The sequence below is a fragment of the Pseudorasbora parva genome, chromosome 23 (genome assembly GCF_024679245.1).
Source record: "Pseudorasbora parva isolate DD20220531a chromosome 23, ASM2467924v1, whole genome shotgun sequence".
NCBI lineage: Eukaryota > Metazoa > Chordata > Actinopteri > Cypriniformes > Gobionidae > Pseudorasbora > Pseudorasbora parva.
This window is the reverse complement of record NC_090194.1, coordinates 34,989,124-35,013,162: the sequence shown is the minus strand read 5'-3', so window position 1 is coordinate 35,013,162 and position 24,039 is coordinate 34,989,124. Positions and strand designations below refer to the sequence as shown.

At 38.5% G+C, this 24,039-nt stretch overlaps 1 protein-coding gene across 3 annotated transcripts in view; it reads right to left on the bottom strand.

Annotated features, from left to right (window-relative positions):
• The window catches only part of ttc28 (tetratricopeptide repeat domain 28), a 347,257-nt gene that overhangs the window by 4,254 nt on the left and 318,964 nt on the right, over positions 1 to 24,039 (bottom strand). For all 3 annotated transcript variants that reach the window (XM_067433880.1, XM_067433881.1, XM_067433882.1), the window contains 8 exons: positions 22,629 to 22,785; positions 13,917 to 14,057; positions 5,476 to 5,620; positions 4,415 to 4,594; positions 3,093 to 3,601; positions 1,693 to 1,940; positions 1,364 to 1,488; positions 213 to 444 (listed from right to left, as the gene is read on the bottom strand). In XM_067433880.1, the coding sequence (XP_067289981.1) occupies positions 213 to 444; positions 1,364 to 1,488; positions 1,693 to 1,940; positions 3,093 to 3,601; positions 4,415 to 4,594; positions 5,476 to 5,620; positions 13,917 to 14,057; positions 22,629 to 22,785 (1,737 nt within the window). The remainder of the gene's footprint in view (positions 1 to 212; positions 445 to 1,363; positions 1,489 to 1,692; positions 1,941 to 3,092; positions 3,602 to 4,414; positions 4,595 to 5,475; positions 5,621 to 13,916; positions 14,058 to 22,628; positions 22,786 to 24,039) is intronic.

Sequence of the window (24,039 nt, the reverse complement as noted above, 5' to 3'; positions counted from 1 at the left end):
TTATTTTTCCCCAAAACAAGACAATAATTTTTATTTGTCTAGAAAACGTTTCCTAATGTAAGAATATTTTGATATTTTGAGTAGAAACAAGACAAAAATACTAAGTAAGAAAAGCTTTTTTGTGTGCAATATGCTCCAGTCCAAAGAATTATCCGTGGGATTTTCGTTCCCCTCGTACTGGTGCTGTGTAAATGAAAAGGAGCGCGCTGTACCCAGCAGTGACTGTAGGGTGGTGCTGCACTGCTGCAGCCGGTCTCCGGGGTCTGTGGTGGGGAAGAAGACCGCCGCGGGGAGGCCCGTTCCAGCCGAGTCCAGTCTGAATCCCACCGCCGTCAGAAGAGCCTGCCAGCCCGGCACGCCGCCCACTTTATTCTCAACGCTCTGCTGAGACGTGTACATGGAGTTCCTCTGGCCGTTCTGAATGCGCTGGAGAGATTTCTCCACCTGGGGGAGCCACAGACACACAGTTCATCCGTCTGTACAGCACCAGTGTGGACACATCCAATTGTGTTCTAATACTACCATTTTGGCACTTTCCATTGAAAACGAAAAAGAAGCCCATATATATATATATATATATATATATATATATATATATATATATAACATATATTATAATAATATATTCTTTAAATACTTCAAAATTACTGTATCTGTTGTTACATTATGTATATTGTAAGTAAAATGTTATTTAATTACTGCACATAAAATGTACTACATAAAAGATTAAAATAATAAATACAATAATTAATACAACATTAATTAAAATAACATAACTTAAAAAACAACGGATGTATATATAGTACACATATTTTATACACACACACACACACACGTTGTGTTTCCATGTTTTATGGGGACTTTCAATAGGTGTAATGGATTTTACACTGTACAAACTGCACATTCTATCCCACACTGCCCCTGCCCCTAAACCTACCCAACACACACGCACACGCACACACGCACACGCGCACGCACACACACACACACACACACACACACACACACACACACACACACACACACACACACACACACACAAACTGCCCATCACAGGAAACATTCTGTATTTTTACATTTTCAAAAAACATCACTTACTATGATTTATAATATGTTTTCCTCATGGAGACAAAAAACGTCCCCACAACATAGAGTTTACCAGGCCACACACACACACACACACACACACACACACACACACACACACACACACACACACACACACACACACACACACACACACACACACACACACACACACACACACACACACACACACACACACACACACACACACACACATGCACTCTTATTAAATGTGAATGGCCTAGTGTTCCTGGTGAAGTTGGTGTGTGGATCTCACCAGGTGTAGCAGAACCCTCAGGGCATCTCTGGCTTTGTCCGGATACTGCAGGATCTCAGCCAGAGCCTGGCCAATCAGAGATGACGGGCTGTTCAGTTTCACATCACTGCCAATCAGCATAAAGCCTGCGGAGACACATTCAAATCATGAGGAGTACAGCAAACAAACCTTAAAACTGTGCAGCATATACTCAATCCTGCCTGCTTTAGTATTCTACAAGACATGCATGTTTCAGTTATTTTAGATTTTCAGTCCACACCACAGCATTTTGCCAATGGAGTATGAATACTGTGCACAATGTGCATGGCAGTATGGCTGTTTGAACATACCTGCCCAGTTGGAGGGGTGTGAGAACTGTTTGCTGCTCTGAACGGTCTTCATGGCGTCTGCGAGGGCCGCGCTAGCTTTGGTGCCGTTGAGGAGAGCGCTGTAGAACGCGTGGACGAACATCTTGGAGGCTGCGACGGGAACCGGCCACAACGACACCAGCACACACTGAGCTCCAGCGGCCAGGAAAGCCCTCGTCAGACCCACCACCCCGTCCGCGGTTACTTTACTATCGGACTCCTGGTACGAGCTGAAGGGTTATGAAAACACTCTATTAGCATCATGGAGCAGTAATTCACTGGAATACAGATGCTATTATCTGAAATAGACTGTAAAACTACTGTGGATGTGGCCGCAGTCGTAGCACAGCCTGTTAAACAGCAGTTATGTGTGAAAGCGCTGGGCAGCACGAACAAAAGCTTGTATTACACTGTGAGTGACTTTATATCTGAGTAACAGTATATATATATTGTGATTCAGTGAATTCAATTAAATATTATATATATACCAGGCACGTCTCCAGGGTCACATATAATTTATAATAACTTTGTATATTGTTTATGCATAGAACCACATACATTTAAAGCTTACTTTTGCTTAAGGATCATAAAAAACTAGACCCTACTCTTCATCTAGCTGTTCCTCCTCTTGGCTTGTTTGAGACACGTCTTGCTTTGAGTTTATTCAGATTGTTGCACTGATTTACACTCTTTTAGAAGATCTCAACGCTTTGACACAAATCTTCCACTGCATGGCCATAATGCCCAGCCCACTGTATCAGCTGAGCTGAAAACACATCTACCACAGGTCAACGTTTGGATGTTTAGGGATAGTTCTAGGACTGTGAGGTAAAGTATACACGCAAAAGGAGGGTGAGAGAGAGGAAGAGGACAGAGGAAAGAAATAAAAAAAATTAAACAAAATAAACTCTAAGCAATAACGGGTACGCCTGGCAGGGGTTTGGTGAGTGAGGCACCTGTCTTGGACTATCTCTAACGGAGGCGTGCTGTTCTGTCCCTCGGGAAGTGTGTGGATATACATACAATAATAAACGGGGTCATCAGACTAACATTGATTGCTGTTGTTGTGTGAGAAGTGAGAGATGGGAGAGGAATGGGGGGGAGGGGTGACAAAATACAAATTTCCCTTTAAAACAACATCTAACTACTCCCTAAATACATATTCTAATTACAAGTTGTTTCTTTTCACTACCTTTTTGTTTTTTTGGGGGTTTTTTTCTTCCCCTTTTTCCTTTTTTTAAAATGTATTTCCCATTTTTAGCACTCTATTGTGTATTTTTTTTCTTGTTAGTCCCCCCCCCCCACACTATATGGATTATGTACAATTACTGTATGTATTTCATGAATAAAATAATATAACAAAAGGAAACATGTCCACTGACCCGAGCACGACTAGTTTAGTAGGCAGCCTGAGGTCCAGGATATCGGCAGCGGTGAGCAGGAACTCCTGCAGCGGTGGGCTGTCGCAGATGCTTTCGGCATCGCTGGCGTCGTCTGGCACACGTAAACTCTCCGGGATGGTGTAGTTGGATTTGGCTCCGCTCTCTCCAGCTCCTGCTCCTCCGCCCGAAGCCGCCGCCGCCGGTCCAGAGCTGGGGTCCTGGCTGGGCGTGAGGACCAGGGCCGCCAGCTTCCAGGAGATGTGCGTGGCGAAGTGTGCACACTCAGCCTGGGTCAGGGCGCTCATGACCCGCTCCTTGGTGGCGGCGGGGCCGGCCAGCGGCTGACAGCCCAGTAGATCGGCCACCATGTGTGCCTCCTCCTCAGCGGTCGGCATCGGACCCCAAAGCCAGCGGTCCATCACTGACGGCGGCAGCCGAGGGTTTCCGACCACTGCGGCCATCGAGCTTCCTCCGTTACACAGCACCGGACCGGTCCGCCGAGGATGAACCTGAGGAAAATAATAAAGTGGTGATCAAAAACAGCCTGGTTTTATTGAATAGTCTCATGTGCCTTATTCATTAAATAGACATTAAAAACTTAATTTATTGCATTTATTATTATAAAGATCCATTATATATATATTTTTTAAAAATGGCATATTAAATAACCATGTAAAAACACCTGTTTTTTAAAATCTACTAAATGTATTTTATTTTTATTTTGGGGTTGTTATTTTTATTTTGGACTTGATGGATCTTCCCAAAAGTTCAGAAAATACATAAAATTAATTAGAGCACAAACAGCCTGTAACAAACTGTAATGCTTAAAAAACAGTTAACATTTTTTAAACAATAATAATATACACATAGGCACATAGTATTATATATCAGTGTTGTTATTATTAACTGAGAGTAAAACAATTAAATGTAATTAAAAAAAAGAGAAAAAAAAAAAAAAAAAAAAAATATATATATATATATATATATATATATATATATATATGAAAAAAATTAAGAGACCACTTAACATTGGTTTCTCAATTTTAAGTGGTCTCTTAATTTTTTTCAGAGCTGTATATATATATGATTCATTACATTTATATAGCGCTATTCTAGGCACTCAAAGCGCTATACATATAGAGGGGGGAATCTCCTCAACCACCACCAGTATTTATATATAAATACAAAATATAAAATAGAATAAAATGGTACTGACTAAAGCTGAAATTAATAAAATAAAAACGAATATAAATATTAAAAAACAATAGCATATGAACTACAGTGAAATGCAGTGGTATACAGTCTGTCCAAAGTGTGCGTACTTTAGCGGTGTTCCCCAGACTGCCGATGGACGGTACGGCGATGAGACTGAAGCGCTCGTACAGGTACTCATTAGACGAGCTGCCCTTCAGCAGAGCAAACGGGATGAGATACAGCTCGCCCTCCAGAACCAGAACCAGCTGCCTGTGTCTGCCGACCGGCCCGCTGGAGTGCATCAGACCCTACAGCCAGAGGCATGTTACATATTCAAAACCACACTACATAATCAAATATGAGAATATGAGAAAATTACAGAATTTTCATTTTTGGGTGAACTAGCCCTTTAAATAGGTTACGTTGATGAATGCAAGTGGCATAAGCTTTTTATATTTTCACGCATTGCTTTTAAAGGAACACTCCACCGTTTTTAGAAATAGGGCTTATTCAACTTCTTTCCTACATGTAGATATGTGGGCAAATGCATTTTTGTCTCAACAACTGTTTTAGTTTGGGAGGGTCGCCGCTAACTTAGCTTAGCATAATGAATGGAATCTTATGTTACGGCTAGCATGTCCCGAGTAAAAGTGATCAAAAAACTTGGGACTATATTATGGGGAAGCACAGGTGAAGCACTGCTACTTAGGCGCAGAGATATCACGCAACACATTGTGATCGCTCAACAGCCAGAGGACGTGTGAATGAGAGCCATAATATCTCTGCGCCCAAATGCTTCGCCTGTGTGCTTCCCCATAATATAGTCCCAAGTCAATATCTTCCTAGGAAATCGCCTAGTCTTAATCTGCATCACTATTTGTACTCGTTGTGAATACGCAGGCCACAAGAAGTAATCCGTTTTTTTTTTTTGGATCACTTTTACTCGGGACATGCTAGCTGGCAACATAGGATTCCATTCATTATGCTAAGCTAAGCTAGCAGCGACCCTGCCAAACTAAAACAATGAGACAAAAATGCATTTGCCCACATATCTAAATATATGAAAGTTGAATAAGCCCTATTTCTAAAAACGGCGGAGTGTTACTTTAAGAGAAACCTTCCCCAACACTGACCATTACTAATAAATGCAGTTATGTTTTGGTGGCTGGTGAAGTGTGGTGCATCTTACCCCCTCCATCGGGGCGATGAGCAGGTCGTAGAGGGCTCGTAACGGGGGTTTGCTGAGCGCACTGGCGCGGCGGGGCAGAGATGACGTGCCCTCCTTCACCGGAGACACGGTGTTACTGAAGAGACTCGTCATACTCTGACAACTCCTGAAACAGCATCACAACACACTCAGCACACACTGATGGAATCTGCTGCATGCTTCATTATCTAACTCAGAGAAAACACTCAGACTTCATCTCGCAGTTTAATTCAGTTTTGTGTACAGAAAACGTCTGATGGAATAATGGGTGAAGAATGAGATGTTAAATATAATGTGTGATGTTGCTTGTTCCAGTTCAGTCATCACATAATTAGCACACTGCACACTACAGGCATACACTCTTATTAATGTAACAGTAGTACAGTACAGTAGTGTGCCAAGACAGTCATATATTGACACAGGAGAATGAATACATCACACCACGTCAGATAATACTAGACACATCAAACTGACACCAGATGGAGCCGTACACTTAAAAAACAGGCTCATGTTCCTCCGCTCCTCTGGACTGCTTTTCAACTTAATTCAATAAAAGTACCATCGCAAAATGTGTTTTATTGGAAACGTCACTGTGAACCTCAGAAGAAAGAGAGAATTACAGCTGTACAAATAATCAAAATATTGATAATAATGTTATATTGAATACTTTTTAAAATAATTACGAATAATTAAGTGTTATGCTGTGTATACTAATGTAACTGTGTATATCAAAATAAAGTAAAATTAAATAATAATTAGAATAATATTATATTGTTAATATTATATTATATTATATGGAATATTATATTGTTATCTAATGACAAATATAATAATGATTATTATTAGAAATCAATAGTGTTATATTATATTATAGTGTTATAGCCTGACGTGGTCATACTCAGATTATGAGTCTGATTCTGCTCCATTGGGCTGTGATTATGGGGCGTGTTTAAAAAAAACAGGAAAGAAATGCCTAAATGTTTAATAGACGTACATCCAATCAGAGCAACGGAGTAAGTGACGAGCGACGCATATGCTACATCCCAATTCGCCGACTTATACTACGTTAGAAAAGTGTGTACTCTTTTTATGCAGAAAAAGTACATACTTTTGAGTGTGTAGCAGAAAAGTATGCAAGCTTCGGGACTACTTCGCCATCTTTAACAGAATCTATCGCTTAGTTTGATTCTGCTCCATTGGGCTGGGATTATGGGGCGTGTGACCAGCTGGTCACTGTGTTTTCTGAGGTCAAAGGTCAACACAGCCGAATGTTTTAGAGCTCTTCATGCTTCTGACCAGCTTTATGGAGATGCAGATTTCATTTTCCAACAGGACTTGACATCTGCACACAGTGCCAAAGCAACCAGTACCCGGTTTAAGGACCAGTATCCCTGTTCCTAACTGGCCAGCAAACTCTCCCGACCTTTTGGTCTTAAGTAATATTCTAATTTTATGAGATACTGAATTTGGGATTTTCCTTATTTGTCAGTTATAATCATCAAAATTAAAAGAAATAAATATTTGAAATATAACAGTCTGTGTGTAATGAATGAATATAATATACAAGTTTCCCCTTTTGAATGAACTTTTTGATGATTTTCTAATTATATGACCAGCACCTGTAATGGTAAATGCTTTTAACAGACCCTATGGCCGTCCAAAGCGCTTTACATTTTGCCTCACATTCACCCATTCATACACCGACGGCGGTGCCAGCCATGCTCCATCCAGCTCGTCGGGAGCAGCTGGGGTTAGGTGTCTTGCTCATGGACACTTGGTCAGGTGGAACCGGGGATTGAACCACCAACCTTTCGGTTTGTAGACAATCTACATGAACCACTGAGCCACTGCCGCCCCTAATGTAATGCTGTGCCACAATTAAAGTATATATAAAAGTTTGGACACATTACTATTTGTAATGTTTTTAAAATACGTTTCTTCTGCTCATCAAGCCTGCATTTAATTGATCAAAAATTTAAATATTGTGATATATTATTACAATTTAAAATAATTGGTTTTCAATTTATTATACTTGAAATGATCATTTATTTCTGTGATCAAAGCTGAATTTTCAGGATCATTCCTTCAGTCTTCAGTGATCATGATCCTTCAGAAATCATTCTCAGATGAGGATTCATTTTTAAAGTTGGAAACAGTTCTGCAGCTTAATATTATTTCATAACCTGTGATACTTTTTTTTAATACTTTGATGAATAAAAAAGAAAAAAAAGAAGCAAATGTTTTAAAAAAATAAATCTTTTGTAACAACAATATACACTACTGGTCAGACATTTGTTTTTTTTTTTAAATAAATCAATAATTTTATTCAGCAAGGATGTGTTAAATTGACAGTGAAAACTGATAGTAAAGGAGATTTATATTATTTGAAAATATGTTTTTATTTTGAATAAATGCAGTTCTTTTGAACCTTTTATTCAGCAAATATATTAGGCAGCAGAACTGTTTCCAACACTATAATAATAATAATAATAAATCAGAATATTACAATGATTTCACTTCACACTTATCAAGTGACACTGAAGACTGGAGTAACAATCCTGAAAATTCAGCTTTGATCACATAAATAAATGATCATTTAAAGTATAATAAATTGAAAACCAAATATTTTAAATTGTAATAATATTTCACAATATTAAAAACATGTTCTGTATTTTTGATCAAATAAATGCAGGCTTGATGAACAGAAGAAACTTCTTTCAAAAACATTACAAATAGTAATGTGTCCAAACTTTTGGCCTGCACTGTAGATATAAAACAATGGTATCTGTATAATGACAAATAATACTAATACTAATAAACAATTTATTATATATTCTTGGCAGAGGATTGTATTTCCTATTTTTAATAAATGTAATAATTAATCAATCATTGTTGTCTTTTATCATCTAGCTATAGATACCGTATATCTGTGTGTTTCTGAACCTGTATGGTGAGATCAGTGTAACACACACACACAGCCTTTATGGCTAACACAACACATCCGCTTACAGATGACATCAAACACATCATTATTAAAGAATCTGAGTAGGTGTACCGACTGCACATGCTCCAGGTCTAATCGCCATCACTATGGTAACTTCCTTCCCACTTCCTGTCACGGAGCGCCATCATTACACGCCTTCAAAGAGACGCCAGTGGCTGGATTCTCCCAAACTCTGGCCTCCGTTTGGAGGTTAATTGGATCAAACAGGTGAGGCTCGTCAATGTTTCATGAGCATCAGCCATCTTCCACATCAGACCCCATCAAACCGCAGGGAGGAGGAGCATCAGCTGTGAGGACGTGGATTATTAAAGGAAAAATCCAACCAAAAAATTCAATCTCGTGTTTTTAAGCTTCGTGACTGACTCTCTTCAGTGGAACAAAACAGACACACTAATAAATTAGTTCAGTGTTGTTATTGTTAACTGAAAATACAATTATTATTGTCTTGAATTAAAATAAAGCTGACATAAAATAAACTATTAATATTCATAAAATAGCCTAGTTTTGTTATTATTAACTGAAAATAAAACTATTGGAAATAATTTATTTAACTGAAATAAAATTAAATATAAATATGCAATCAAAAGCTTTATTTTTTAAGTTTAAGTTTTGCATTGAATATTTGTTTTATTTTATTTCATGTTTATTTCAGTTAAAGAATTTTTTTTAAATAGTTTTAATCATTTCAATACTTCAAATGTATTTAATTGAATTCTTTAAGTTTAATTTAAAGTACTAAAATAACTAAAAATACTAATAATATTGATATATATATATATATATATATATATATATATATATATATATATATATATATATATATATATATATATATATATATATTTTTTTTTTTTTTTTTATAAAGCTTAAACAAAAGAAAGGTTCAAAGAAAAAACTAAACTTGAAATAAAATAATACAAATAAAAGCTAATATTAATAAATACTATAATAGTATATAAATGCACTATATTCAATTTCTTATCAAGAAATCAGACTTAACTCGTTAATTCCCCATCATCAGTTGTGAGAATGAATCATTCCCACCGATTCACTGAAAAGATCCGTCTCAAAAGAACAACTCTTTAATGAATCATTCTTTTGAGTTGGATCTTTTTAATGAAACTATTCTCAGTAAATAACCGGGTCTGATCTTCACGCAAATCTATCGAATGTCTTCAGAAGACTTGACATACAGCCTTTTAACCACTTGATGTTTATTTGTCGTTCACCACACAGAAAAGTTCAGGACACGCTTCAAAAACGTGTGTGTGAGTGAACGCCGGCAGGATCATCATATTTGACTGAATGGCTTGTTTAAGGCTCATCCGGGCAGATGAGGAGTGAATCGTGCTCTTTGTTTTAATGAATCTCGAGAGATGTGCGGCGCTGAGAGCTCGTAATGAGAAGCGCAGCTCTAATGATGACCGCTCTGACCCCGTCTTTAACAGCCTCGCCTCCTGCCCTCGCTGCTCCTGTCGTAGCTGTCGTCTCTTCTCTTCTCTTCTCTTCCCTCCCCCTCTTTCAGTGCTAATAGCGATCTTTCGTTCTCTCGTAATGAATCAGGATGTGAAGGACTCGACTGAATGCCGAACTATCATCCGTACTGGCTCCCTAATTATCATCCGTCTCAGCTGTTCTTTTCCTCCGGCAGTTTAGGTCCATTATGAGCAAAACTGTTTACTAATTGCTTAATGATTTAGTGTTTGATTGGGTTTTCTCTACTGTTTGAGTGCACTGTAAAAAAATTGTTGGTTTAACTTAAAAAAGTAAGTAACCTGGTTGCCTTAAAATTGTGAGTTTATTGAAATCAAAAATTTGAGTTGATACAATGAAGGAAATTTGTTTAATAAATAGAAAATAAAAAAATTATTGTATCTAAACCACATAATTTTTTTTATAAATCATGAAAATAGCACTATTTGGCATGTTTCACTGTGTCATCAGAAATAAAACACACACAATTACCCAATATGCTTACAGAATATTTTAATAATATTTTAAAAAGGTTGTTGAATCTCCAAAAATGTTCATTGTGTTAATTTTTTTATTTCAATGAACTCAAAATTTTAAGGCAACCAGGTAACTTTTCTTCTTAATAATTTTTTACAGTGTGATTTCTCTTCCTGCAGATTCATTGACGAGATTTTATGGATAACGATAATTAGATGATATTTTGCTGAGTGTGTTTATTGTGTTGGTAGTTTGAGGACTGCCGTGGACAGATGACTTTTAAAGTTTTTTAAATATTCTTCATATTCTGTGGTAGTTAGTTCACAGCACTGATAGAAAGCATTTTTTCCAATTAGATTAGATTAGATGAAACATTTTATTTTATTTTGTGGGCATTTTTACCTTTATAAAGCCCGGTAATCCATGTTTTAAACATAAAATGTTGATTATTTAAATGAAAAGACACTCTAAATGCCAGTAGGAGGCAGCTGTTCAACTGATTCAGGAACGAAGCATTTGACTCTCTTAATGAGTGAGTCATTGAATCATTCATTCAACCGATCCGTTCATTCATTAACAACACACCGCCGTATTTTGCTCACAGACGCAAAGCAGTCCTGGGGTTTTGTTTGGAAATATTTTCGTTGGCAAAACAGAGAAAAAACAGCTAATAAAGTAAGTCACTTAATATTAACTTCTTGTTTGCTGAACTGTTTTATAAAATAAATATCACATATGTAATCATGCAGATATTTGGAGAAAAAAAATTCACTCTTTGTGTGATATTGTTTATCTATATTAAATTATATAGATAAAAAAAGACATAAAGAGATATTTTTGCCCCTTATCTTGAATAATGAGGGCATTATAAATGCATTTTAATGGACTAAATCACTCTAAATGCACAATGGCGCTAGTCTAGCCCACTAGAGCCTAGACTACATCACATATGAGATCATGTTTTTGTAAAGTGAGGGACATACACAACGTCTGATCCCACATCGTTAAAACAATCCCAATGGTATCGTAGACGAAAATATATCGTACACCCCTACATTAAATGGATAATTTTGGTTAAATATGATATACCAGGTCTTGAACAAGAAAAACAAAACTTAAATGGCAATTTTTAGAAGTCTTATGATGGTACACAAGTACATCAATCGATTTTTGTTGTTAAAGAGCACATATTATACCCCTTTTTACAAGATAACATAAGTCTCAGGTGTCCCCTTAGTATGTATGTGAAATTTCTAACAAATAATTCAATACACCATTTTGACAATGTCAATTTTGGGGTTTAAAAAAAATGAGCTGTTTTGTGCGCGTCTCCTTTAAATGCAAATGAGCTGCTGCTCCCCACCCAAAAGGGCGGAGCCTTCACAGCTCATTAACAGGTGAATGAAAACTGAAACATGATACATCTGTTTGTTCCAATGATCATCTCTATCGCGGACATGCTCATGTGGAATTGTAGTTCTTCATCATCATGAAATATTATCATCTGCATTTGTTTTAAAAGCCATATTACTCTCAACCTTACAGTCGATGATTCTCGGACGACGCATGCGCAGAGCTGGACGTCAGCGTGTCTGTGAGTATTTTAAACTAGAGTAGATCTCTTTCACACAAATGTCAAATGCACACAAGGTTCTGTCAGAAACACCCAGTTTACGTGCAAACAGTTGGTTATGTCTGTGCACTTATGCAGCAAGTACAGAAATCCTGTGTGGGATGTATATTATGTTACTAAAGTGAAAGTAGTGTAATATACAATACCTACTGCTATATCTGCTGTTAATATGAATCAAATAACAAAAAGATGAACAGAAATCACTCACTGCTCTTGACTGAAACACTTCAGAAGCTTTATTTAAGGCACACTGAAGTGCTTTGAAACGCGCCGCATTATTCAATGTGCTGACGTGATTTCCCCTGAAACGGCTCCAGCTGTTAGCAGCTCCTCCCCTTTTTTAAAACAGCCAATAGCGTTTCGTTAATACACTGTGTCAGTTTGACTAGAGCAGACCTTTCTGTTTGGTAAAGCCAGTTTCCTCTAACGTTTATCATCATAATCTCCTCCATATCGCTTTAAAATACAGCATTGATTCTGTGCAGAGTTCAAATGGGTCCGATGTGTTTGTTGTCTGCGCCGACTCGCGCATATGATCCGCGCTGCGCTCGCGTGTCTCTAGTCAACGTCTCTGGTCTAACGTTAGACTATGTGTGTGCGCTGCTGCGATGCGTGAAACTAACGCGAAACCAGATTTTATCTCGCCTCAGCTGAAAGCATATTTACACTGAATTGTTTCCAATCGCATATATAGTGTGCTATGTGCCTTTCACCAAGTAGAAATTAGTAAATGTGTTAAAAACTGACCGATTTCAGCCGCAGCTTCAGCAGCATAGGGGGCGGGCTTTAGATTCTAGAGAGCATTTTGATTGGACAGAAGATCAGGAGATGAGACGGTGTAGTCTGCGATGATGTCATCAAAATCTGTGATTCGTTTTAACGGAAATGAGAGACTGTACATTTTGAATGCTTATATCTCCTAAATGTAAATGTTGTCATTGTTTTGGAACACACCAGCTGATTCATAACTTTAAGGCTAACACAGTCATACTAAAAGCTAAAAAACTTCAATTTCGATTTCAGTGGGCCTTTAAGAACACATTTCTTCAATGCTGCTTTTAAATGCTCTCTCTGAGGGCGGGGTCTATGCAAATACAGCAGTGTCCATCAACACTTGTGGGCGGGGCCTGTGAAATGTGACATCACTTTGCTTAGAAATCTGCAAATGGCTGGATCTGAGGCACTGCTTATAAATTATGGGGATTAAAAAAAGGGAGTAGGTGGATTTTAACCATTTAAGGGGGGTTGTGTACACACTGCCAACATATATTTATGTTCAAACAATTCACAAAAGTGAATGTTGTATATTTTACCCTTTAAGATGTTTTACTGAAAAGCTAATATTAGGACTCATATCTGCACAATTGACTTTCATTTAGGTCTTGAAAAAATCCACATAAAATAGTCCACACAACTTATGTTCTCCACTCTTCTAAAGCAATCCAACCTAAATTTAAATAGTTATTCACTGATAATCTTGACTTCTAGTAACCAGACCAGTGAACAAATCATTCAAACTGATTCTGTAGCCTGGATCAAACGATTCATCAAAAAGATCCAATTCATCAATACCCGATTCAATAGAATCATTCTTTTGAGATGGATCTCAACTAGTTGTGTTGATTTTCAGTGAAAATAACAGTTCAATTTGTGTCTCTTCCTCAAAAAAATTTATCATTTAACTTCCTATAATGTCTATCATATAACGAGCCACTTTAATGGTGTTTATTTGTCCTTTTGACCTCCTTCACTTTCATTATGCTAAAAGGAGCATCTCAGAAAGCTCTTAAAAGTCTTCAGAGCCGCTTCATGTGTGATGATTGTTGTGTGTCTGACCTGTTGAAGAGGTTGTTTCTGGAAACCATCCTCAGGAAGCCGGTCGGGTCGGTCACTGAGTTGAGTTTGTTATTGAGCTCCTCAAACTGCTGGTCCAGAAGGTCTCCAGCTTCGCTCTCGGTCTCGCTGCTGGAACACGCTCTGAAACACACACACAACACAACGGGATTTATTCAAGCAATAACACATGAGAGTGTTTGATTTGACCACAAAACGTGGTACAATCACAGCAGAGAAACTTGAAAAAGTAAGAAAAATGCAATAAATGTAGTAAAACACTCGTAGCAATAAACATTACTTCAGGAAAGTATAGATAATTATTCAACAACAGTGGGATACTGGATTCTGATTGGTCAATCGTGGAATTTTGAGGTCGGGTTACAAAAGTAAAAATCCCATTGATTTCCTATAATTTTTAATTAATAAATTAATTTAGATTAGGGTTCAATTCTCACTATTAACTATGACTTTTACCTCAATAAACTCCTAATTACTGCTTATTAATGGCAGTATGGTAGTTGTTAAGTTTAAGTATTGGATATGATTAAGGGATGTAGAATATGGTCATGCAGAATAAGGCATTAATATGTGCTTTATAAGTATTAATAAACAATCATTTGCTAGTAATATGCATGATAATGAGCAACATTTAATTGTAATTTTTTATGATAATTTACAGAACTAATGTACACAACGATTATTAATCGATGACGTAATCTGTCTGTTTCAACGAACATTTTTAAATAATCATGTTGAAAGTGAAATACCGAATGAAAAACAACATTACCCATGATTCTGCATAAAAATTTCACCAAATCAACTTTTTAGCCCCTGAACACTCCCACGAAGCACTGCGAATGATGTAGTCAGTTACACTGTAAAAACAAATAGCTGACTTTGACATTTTTAAATACGATCAACTTGGATGTTTAAGTCATTTAAACTTAAATGACATTAAACTGACATCAAAATAAAATTCATATTTTTATTAGTTATACAAGATTCAACTCACATTTTTGAGTTAACGCAATTTAAAATAAATGTTGTCAACTTATTAATCATATAATTTTAGCAGTGTATGCTCTCAAACTTTTTTTTATTGGCATATATATGCATATTTTGCAATAAATGTGAAATATACTGTTATGTACCGTGATACTTTAAATCAAGGTTTGTGTTGTGATTCACCTTGTAGCTGGTTTGTTGGGTGCATGGTTTATTACTCTTTAACATAGACCTTAAAAAAAATCCCTATGGAAAAATGAATGGGAAAAATACCAGAACCAAGGCGGCTGAAAAAGTGGCCACTCGATGGCTACAAATGTGGAGATTTCAGTTTTAAGAAATTCATTCCAATTCTTTTGTTCAATTCAATTGTTCCAATTCTTTCTGCATATGAGATCGTGCGGAAACGAGTCACTCTCCTTTAGTTTTACAACGGATTCAAATGTTCAGTAACTGAGCATATGCATGCCGGAGATCATGCTTGACACTCTTTTACGTCTGTTTTTATTTCACTACTGCTAACTCAATTAAGTTTCCTCCGCTATGAAAGAGCATCATCTGAGTGATGAAACGCTCCCCGCTTATCAAACACACTTGCTCTTATATCCAGACATGCACATGTTTGTTGACTTTTCATTCCCGACATCCATTGAGATGCAACACAAAATAACAGAAACGATGTTATAAACGACCAAACAACTGGAGCACAACGGCAGCCACAATCACTGATAATCACGCACGAGTCTCTCGGCGTCTGGGGAACGCGTGAGCAAATTTCTCTGATTAGCTTTAATGAAAAAACAGATCTCTTCAGCAATCTGACTCATCTGAGACGGCACACTTGGAGACCTCTATTGGGTTAATAAGGTTTTATCCACCTCACCTCAATTACACACAAACGCACTTCATTTGTACCTAATGCACGACGCAGATGTTCTGCTGATTATTTTGGACGCATTATCAGATGTCGATATGAAGAGATTCGAATGCTGTGAATAGCTCATTAGCACGTGTTTACTTGAGCGCTTGCTCTGAGAATGAAAGGGAACGTCTGGTAATCGCGTCCCCTAGATTTCCGAACTATTCCTCTCATTCTGTGTCCTTAATCTCCAGAAACATGTTCGCACTCCCTCTCGAGACGGAAGCCGTCCCAAATCCTGTTGAAATGTTAATTTAATTCTTTGTCAGGATACACTCCGCTAGGATGGGAGTAATCCCGTTTTGGTGCCAACTAGAAACGAAAAGCACTGGGAAATGAGGTCTGCTCTTGTGCCTGAAGTGGCCCGGTCTTGGGGTAAGCGAGCGGTTGCATCCGCGCCCCGTCCGCGTGCTGAGCTCTAGTGGATGTGGGAAGCGTGCATGGGAAATGAAGACGGCTCAGATGTGGAGACGTGCCGTGGGCACATGTGTCAGGCAGAGATATGTGAGGACGCTCTGAAAGGAAAACCTATAACACCCTTACAGGAACGCTTTTGAACAGGTTTGCACTATGTAGTAAGACTGTGAAATTAAAAGATCCAATTTAATACACACCTTATTGATGATGCAGGTTATGCACAGGCAAGTGTTTTCCATAGAAAGCCATTATAAAGACAACGCTTGACCATTCCATTTTCTTCTGGGAATGAATACATCACAATATTCCTCATTTAAATAATTCATAGACTGAATAAAGAGCTGGGGCTTGGTTGAGTTAGTTAGTAGTGTGTTGAACCTGGCGGTTATGGTAAGGGGCGGGACATTTCCCAAACACGCTGGAAACGCTTGACCAATCACAACACACTGCTCCAGATGACCAATCAGAGCACAGTGTGCTTTCAGAAGGAGAGGCTTCATAGAGACAGGAACTAAACAGAGCGTTACTGACAGACTGGGAAGAGAGGAGCTGCAACAATGGAGAATATGAGGAAATAATCAACATTCAAGCAGAAAAACCTAATCTAGTAGAGCCTAAACACAACATCAAGACTTCGTCTTAAAGGGGACCTATTATTGTCCTTTTTAGTGGACAATCATGTGATGGCAGTCATGTGATGAAACCTCTGAATAGTGAGTGAACCTCGAATCTGGTAGGTTAACAAAGGTTGTTCACACTGGGTTTGAGTTTGATTACGCCTCCAGAGTTACACTTCATTGGGGTGTAACAATATATCGCAATACAAAAATGCGACAATATGTATCCTGGATAGTGACAAACTGTATTGTGTACAATTCACCCGAAATGAAAGTTGTGAGGACATTTTTTTTTGTGTCAGTACTACATTAAACCCTACTATATATAATGTAGAATATAATGTATAATAATGCAGTGGGGGAATATTTGTGGTCTTTATAATGCTAAATGTTACCAGTAAAAAGTGGCTTACATTATTTGAAATATATCTAGTCTGTGACAGAGTGCAAGCATATTTGTCAAAAATAACTCTGTACTTTTAGCTTCAGAATCATGAATATTTGTACGCATTGGGTTACCAGAACCAAATCCAAGTCATTTCCACCCTCAATGCAACCAAATGTAGCATTTTAAATCAACCGTACATTTTTTGTTAACCTTTCACCATATGTCTTGGAGTACAGCAATGCAAAATATGCATTGAATCGCGGCATGAGGGTATCGTTACACTCCTCCTTCACACTGTTTATCATCTCAGGACAAAGTGAAAGAAAACTGTAAAATGTGCAATATTCTTATGTGAAAATAACTGTTTTATAGTGTGTAACTCATTGTATGTTTATAGTGTGTGTTTTAGTGTACCTTTTTAGTGTTTATTCATTTGTTGTGTTGAGCTTTGACAGGTTTTTATTTCTTTTTTTCTTATCTTTGTTTTTCTGCTGACTCTAAGAGCTGCACTCGTACTGTCTGTGGAAGTAAAAACGGCAAATAAAACTTCAAACTCAAACTCAGTGAAGCTGTTTACCAGCTAAACTTGAACGGCGGTGGATTCGTTTGAAAGCCATTTCTGCTGAGACAAGCAGCAATAAGAATACATTAGACTATAATATGCAATTTATACTTCATCAACAGCAGTTTATCTCTTCAAATTAGGCCAAATGGCTTTATGAACCATAACTCAAACCACAGCTTCACACCAACCAAACAAACAAACTCAAATGGACATTGGAAAGCACTAAACACTGCAGTGTGACTCTCCCTAATTAGTGGCGATTACTTGGTCAATTATCACTATTACTGCTGCTCATACTGAGGGTTAATGATTGATTTAATATGAAATATCAGTGTGCAAATCTTTCTGAACTGCTTGAGCTACAGACATTAATGATTCCTCAAATCATCTGTCGTATTGAGGAGAGGATGATCTGCCTTATTATAGTCACCTGCTGACAGAACATGAAAATAACTTCATATTTCACTATATCTCATAACTATAGTGTATAGTCACAATATGACTTTATATTTCACTTTATGACTATATACTGTATCTTGAATAATATTATACAAAAATATAGATTTATATAAAATGACTTTATATCTCACAATGACTTAATCTTATATTATGACTTTATATATAAAATAATATTTACTATACATATTTACTATATATATATACTGAATTTATTACTGAATATTATATTACTGAAGTTGTTTGAATATACACTCACCTAAGGATTATTAGGAATACCTGTTCAATTTCTCATTAATGCAATTATATAATCAACCAATCACATGGCAGTCGCTTCAATGCATTTAGGGGTGTGGTCCTGGTCAAGACAATCTCCTGAACTCCAAACTGAATGTCAGAATGGGAAAGAAAGGTGATTTAAGCAATTTTGAGTGTGGCATGGTTGTTGGTGCCAGACGGGCCGCTCTGAGTATTTCACAATCTGCTCAGTTACTGGGATTTTCACAACCAACCATTTCTGGGGTTTACAAAGAATGGTGTGAAAAGGGAAAAACATCCAGTATGTGGCAGTCCTGTGGGCGAAGATGCCTTGTTGATGCTCGAGGTCAGAGGAGAATGGGCCGACTGATTCAAGCTGATAGAAGAGCAACTTTGACTGACATAACCACTCGTTACAACCGAGGTATGCAGCAAAGCATTTGTGAAGCCACAACACACACAACCTTGAGGCGGATGGGCTACAACAGCAGAAGACCCCACCGGGTACCACTCATCTCTTTGAGAATAGATTAACGGCATTATTTTTTATCGCCCAAAAAGAGTCTCACGTTAATGCAGCACGTTAACGCAGATAACGGGCCACCACTAATATATACATATATATACATTATAATATTACTATACATCTCACAATATGACTTCGTATTTCACATTGCTATATCTCACAATATGACTTAATACATCTCATATTACTATATATAAATCATAAAATGACTTCATATCCCATTACGATTTTATAAAACATAATATAACTATAAATCTCAAAATATGACTTTATCTCATATTTTGACTATGCATCTAATAATTTATCTTTATTTATTACATGGCTCTGTGAAATACTTGATTCTGATTGGTCAATCGCGCATTCCAGCGCTATGTTATTTCCAGATAACACCCGCTCATCCGGGTACTACGAGTTATCTTGACCAGTACTACTTCTGTGCTTAACGCTGGCGCCATCTTGTGGCTTAAACAGCCGTGGGTTACAATGGAAGACTTCAAGGCAGGTTTCCTTTATAACGTTTTTAATATGGATATTTTTCTTACTCAAAACGCATCGATTCGAATCAGAAGGCTCTATTAACCCATCAGAGCCGTGTGGAGCATGTTATTTGACGGACAGCTGCATTTAATGGACTTTAAACACAGCTCCAACTACTGCAGGGATTAACGTTAGCCTGGACTTTTTAAATATAACTCTGATTGTATTTGTCTGACAGAAGAATGTCATATACACCTATAATGACCTGAGGGTGAGTTAATCATAGGCTTGGTTTCATCTTTGGCTGAACTAACCCTTTCAGCATTCATTCTCAACATTTAGCAGCAATAGATAAAGGCTTAAAGCAGGTTGGAACTGTTTTTCTTCGCGGAAGCTTTGCGTAAGAGCTAATAAAATATTTAATCTCAAGACAATATTCTTGTGTCTAATAATTATGTATTTGAGACTAGTAGCCGTGTAATAAGCGGGATAATGTCCACCCAGCCGGTTGTTATCGCAGAATAAACCCCTTCAGAGTGATGCTCCGCTTCGCCTCGGGGTCCTGATCACTCTGTCGGGGATTATTCTGCGATAACAACCTGCTGGGTGTACATTATCCCTTACATATCTCAAAATATGACATTACATTTTCTCAGTATATCTTATCTCACATCACATATGACTTTATCTCCCAATATGACTATATATCAAGTATGAGACTTGTATGAGATGTAATTAAATCTGATTTCTGAAAACGGGCTTTCATACTTAAGCCATATCTAGAGACCAGAATATATTATTGACATGGGCATGAGCTCATTTCCACCTAGCAACCTCACAGAACACCCTAGCAACTGTACAAGTCCTGGTTACCACTCTTCATGGTGCTGAGTTTTGCATGGGCAAACACCATCGCATTAACAATCCAGCAGAAATTGTGCATTAATCAGAGAATTATTCTGATGAATCTCATAAGCAACGCACTGATCTCTCTCAACTAACGGGTGGAAGAGGTCTCGCTAAATGAGGCATAATCGTTCATATTGCAGACGGTCTCGGGTATCACAGTTCCTGTTCGTGCCTCTTTCTTTCAGCACAATGAATGGGGTCTTCAAAGGTGGCATATTGCACCCAACCAAGTGGAAAAGATTGCTCGCAGCCCCTCAGTCAAGCGCTAAATTATCTTTTAATGGGCAGGGAAGAGCGCAGAGCTCGCTGGGAGAAGCATCACACCTCTAGTGACTAATGCGCTGGCACCAGAGACTCGCAGCTTTCCACGCGCGCACAATAATGGCCTTTGTTTCAGGCTGCTGCTTAATTCACACCAAGAGCTTCTGACGTTCTGCCATCCTTCTCTCTCTCACTCTCTCTGCATTCTGCTCCTCCAAACCTGCCAGCGTCTTCACCTAATTACAGTACACTCAACACTGCAGCACCGACTCCTCTTGAAGCGTCGGAGAGAAACCTCCATGTGAGAGGTGAATAACTCCTCAGCTGCCACCCACCCAGAGATCAGTGCGGTGTGGCCTCCAGCCCCGCTGCGGCGTGTGACAGCACGGCTGAGATGTGCTTCCTGCAGGGCATGAATGAACACACACATGCACACTCATCCCCGCAGCGCTCGTTGCCACCAACCAACCTGACCGCATCCATCAAGGTATATTTAGGAGGTTGCATACTTTCACATGAACATGCACACAGTTGCATTCTCCGCGTGCACTGGACATGCTCTTTTATTGGAAGTTTACCTATCAACATAGCCATTCCACCTAGAAACACCTAACCTCCAGTACACCCTAAAACCACCTAGGAACAGGGCTTGACATTCACTTTTTTTGCTCAGCAGCCAATGTGGTTTATGGTTTTCCAAAGTTACCAGCCACTCGGCATTTCCCCTGGCCACAATTTTGACATCGATACCGTAGAGAAAAACTACCATATAGATGATTTTAACATTATCTCATCATTCGGCAGCAGGAATATTAGGCTGCTGTCCCTTTAAGACCCGACTGAAGGATCCATTATACTGTTACACCTTCAACTGTTTACATTCAATTAAAACATAACTGTTCAGGTGAATACTCACCAGGACTGGCATTTTGACATTATTTTGTGTGCATTTAACTGTTTAAACACAATAAGCAGCAAAACAAACAAACAAGAAAAACTACATTTTGTGCTGAGAGACGGCTTTATGACGGCTTTTATTTATGGCTTTTATGGGCGTGAGCACAAAATTTGCAGGAATTAGTAAAATTATGTGCAATATGCGCAATTCCACAGCCAAAATTGAGGACTATAAACTTTTATCCCAGTATAGAAATAATGAAACTGCATGGTTGAAAATACTGTTTGTATAGCTGTTTTATACATGGCAATGGCTCTCTTTGACTCAGAGGATGCACCAACACAGATCTGAATGCACCGGTGTGATTTCGTCCAAGGTTTAATAGACACCAGCGAATCGTCGTCATTCAGGAATGAGATCCCATGGGTGTCTAAATCAAGATCGCAATCTTAATCAATTTACACATATGACATGCATTCACCTAGCCTGACAAGCCAGACCCACATCAAGATGTTTGGTCTGGAAACTCACCAAAGACAGCTCAATCCGAGAGGCGGATAAACGGTCGTCTTTCAAACTCCCTCTGCACGGCGTGCACACAATAGGATAGCGCTACAACCAACCAGAGCAACGAAGAGGAGCTAGTTGACAGATTAAACATTCGCCGTATCCGGTCGGCAAAACTCAGGACACATCTTCCCTTTTTAAGAATGACTTCAGTGCCGTTCTTTGTTCTTTTCTCAGAGAAACACTTAACTCCAAGTCTTCCAGAGTCGCGGTCAAAGCTGATTCAAAAGACCACCGTTCGCCAGTTTCTGTGTTTACTAGAAGCACGCAAGCGCAACTCGGCCATCGTCATTATGGCCCCGCCCACCGACTCTATACACGATGTGATTGGCCCGACCAGAGTTTGGTTTTTACAGCTCAGAAGTGTATTGAGAGTTGCTAGACAACATTTGCGTCAGATTATATTTGCTGCCACTAGGGTGCGTCTAGATTTCTAGTCTAGCATTCACCTGCTGTAGTAGGAGTCCACACCCAGAGCTTCACGGGCATTAGCGATGTGTTGCTCCAGAGACGAGGGCATGACCCCTCCGCTGCCCTCCTGGAAGTCAGATGTGCCGCCCTCGGACGCGCCCTCACCCAGATACACCTCGTGGAACTTCAGAATACCTGCGAAACGGAGAACGAAGGTCATTTGGACTAAAGATTACTTATCAAACAAACATGCTTCTGGTGATTATTATTGGTATACAAGCAATACACCATTAGAGGTTGATCCACCATCACACTTAAAGGTCAATCCTTCAGACTGGACCGAACGTCTCAAATGCCAGTGTTTTAGACATAAAATGCGTGCTTTGCATAATAATGAAATTAGAATAACGTATAGAGCTGCACAAGAGTCACAAGCAAGGTCAGCAGTCTCCTGTGACGGGCTGAAATCTAGTTAGGTGAATTTTGTAAATGAGCAAAAGCACTCCCGCTTTCAGATGTACGTTTGATTGCATGAGTGTGTCTTTCTGTTACAGACGTCAGTGTTGGAATAAATAAATGAGCTTCAAGTCCAGAGAGATGCAGATGTGTGTGAGAGTGCGTGTCCAGGGTACTTAAGTGTACTAAAATGAACACACACACACACACACACACACACACACACACACACACACACACACACACACACACACACACACACACACACACACACACACACACACACACACACACACACACACACACATGTTATATTTTTATTTATGGTGTGTGTTTTACACGTGTGTGTGGTTGTGACAGGGGATTAGGGAGGCAGGTGGTACTGCCGCTTTGCGTTAATTCGCAGCTTTTTACCAGCTTTACCAAACAGCAGGCGGCACAATGAAGCCGTGGGGAACAGAAGGTGTGAGGAATACAACGGTGTGAAACTGAGCATGTGTGCATGTCACTGGAAGCTATATTTTTGAAAGTGAAGCAAACCCAGATTTGGTCAAACAACGGTTTATTTGTTGTTGGATGAGGTTCAGCCAAACTTACGGCATGTTTGAGTGTGTAACGGATGCCTTCTATTTAAAATATTTTTTAATCTGTATCTTTTTTGTTTCTTCCCTTGTGCTTTCTTCATGAAAAAATCTATTTTTGTCTCATGTTCTTGTCGTTGCTACATTAACACATTTGTAGGTAAGATACTTTTATGACAAAAAAAGAAATAAAAGGCGACCTAAAATAAAATTAAAACTAAAAAACTTATGGAAGCAGGCTTCCCCGATGGAATAAAACACTTTAAAAGATAATTGTGACTTTTTAATCTCAAAATTGCGAGTTATAGGGCCCTATCATAGACCCGGCGCAATGCGAAGCCTTTTTTTGCAAGTGTCTTCTGCTAGTTTCAGCACGCCGCAGTTTTCATTTTCATGTCCAGCATCAAGTTGT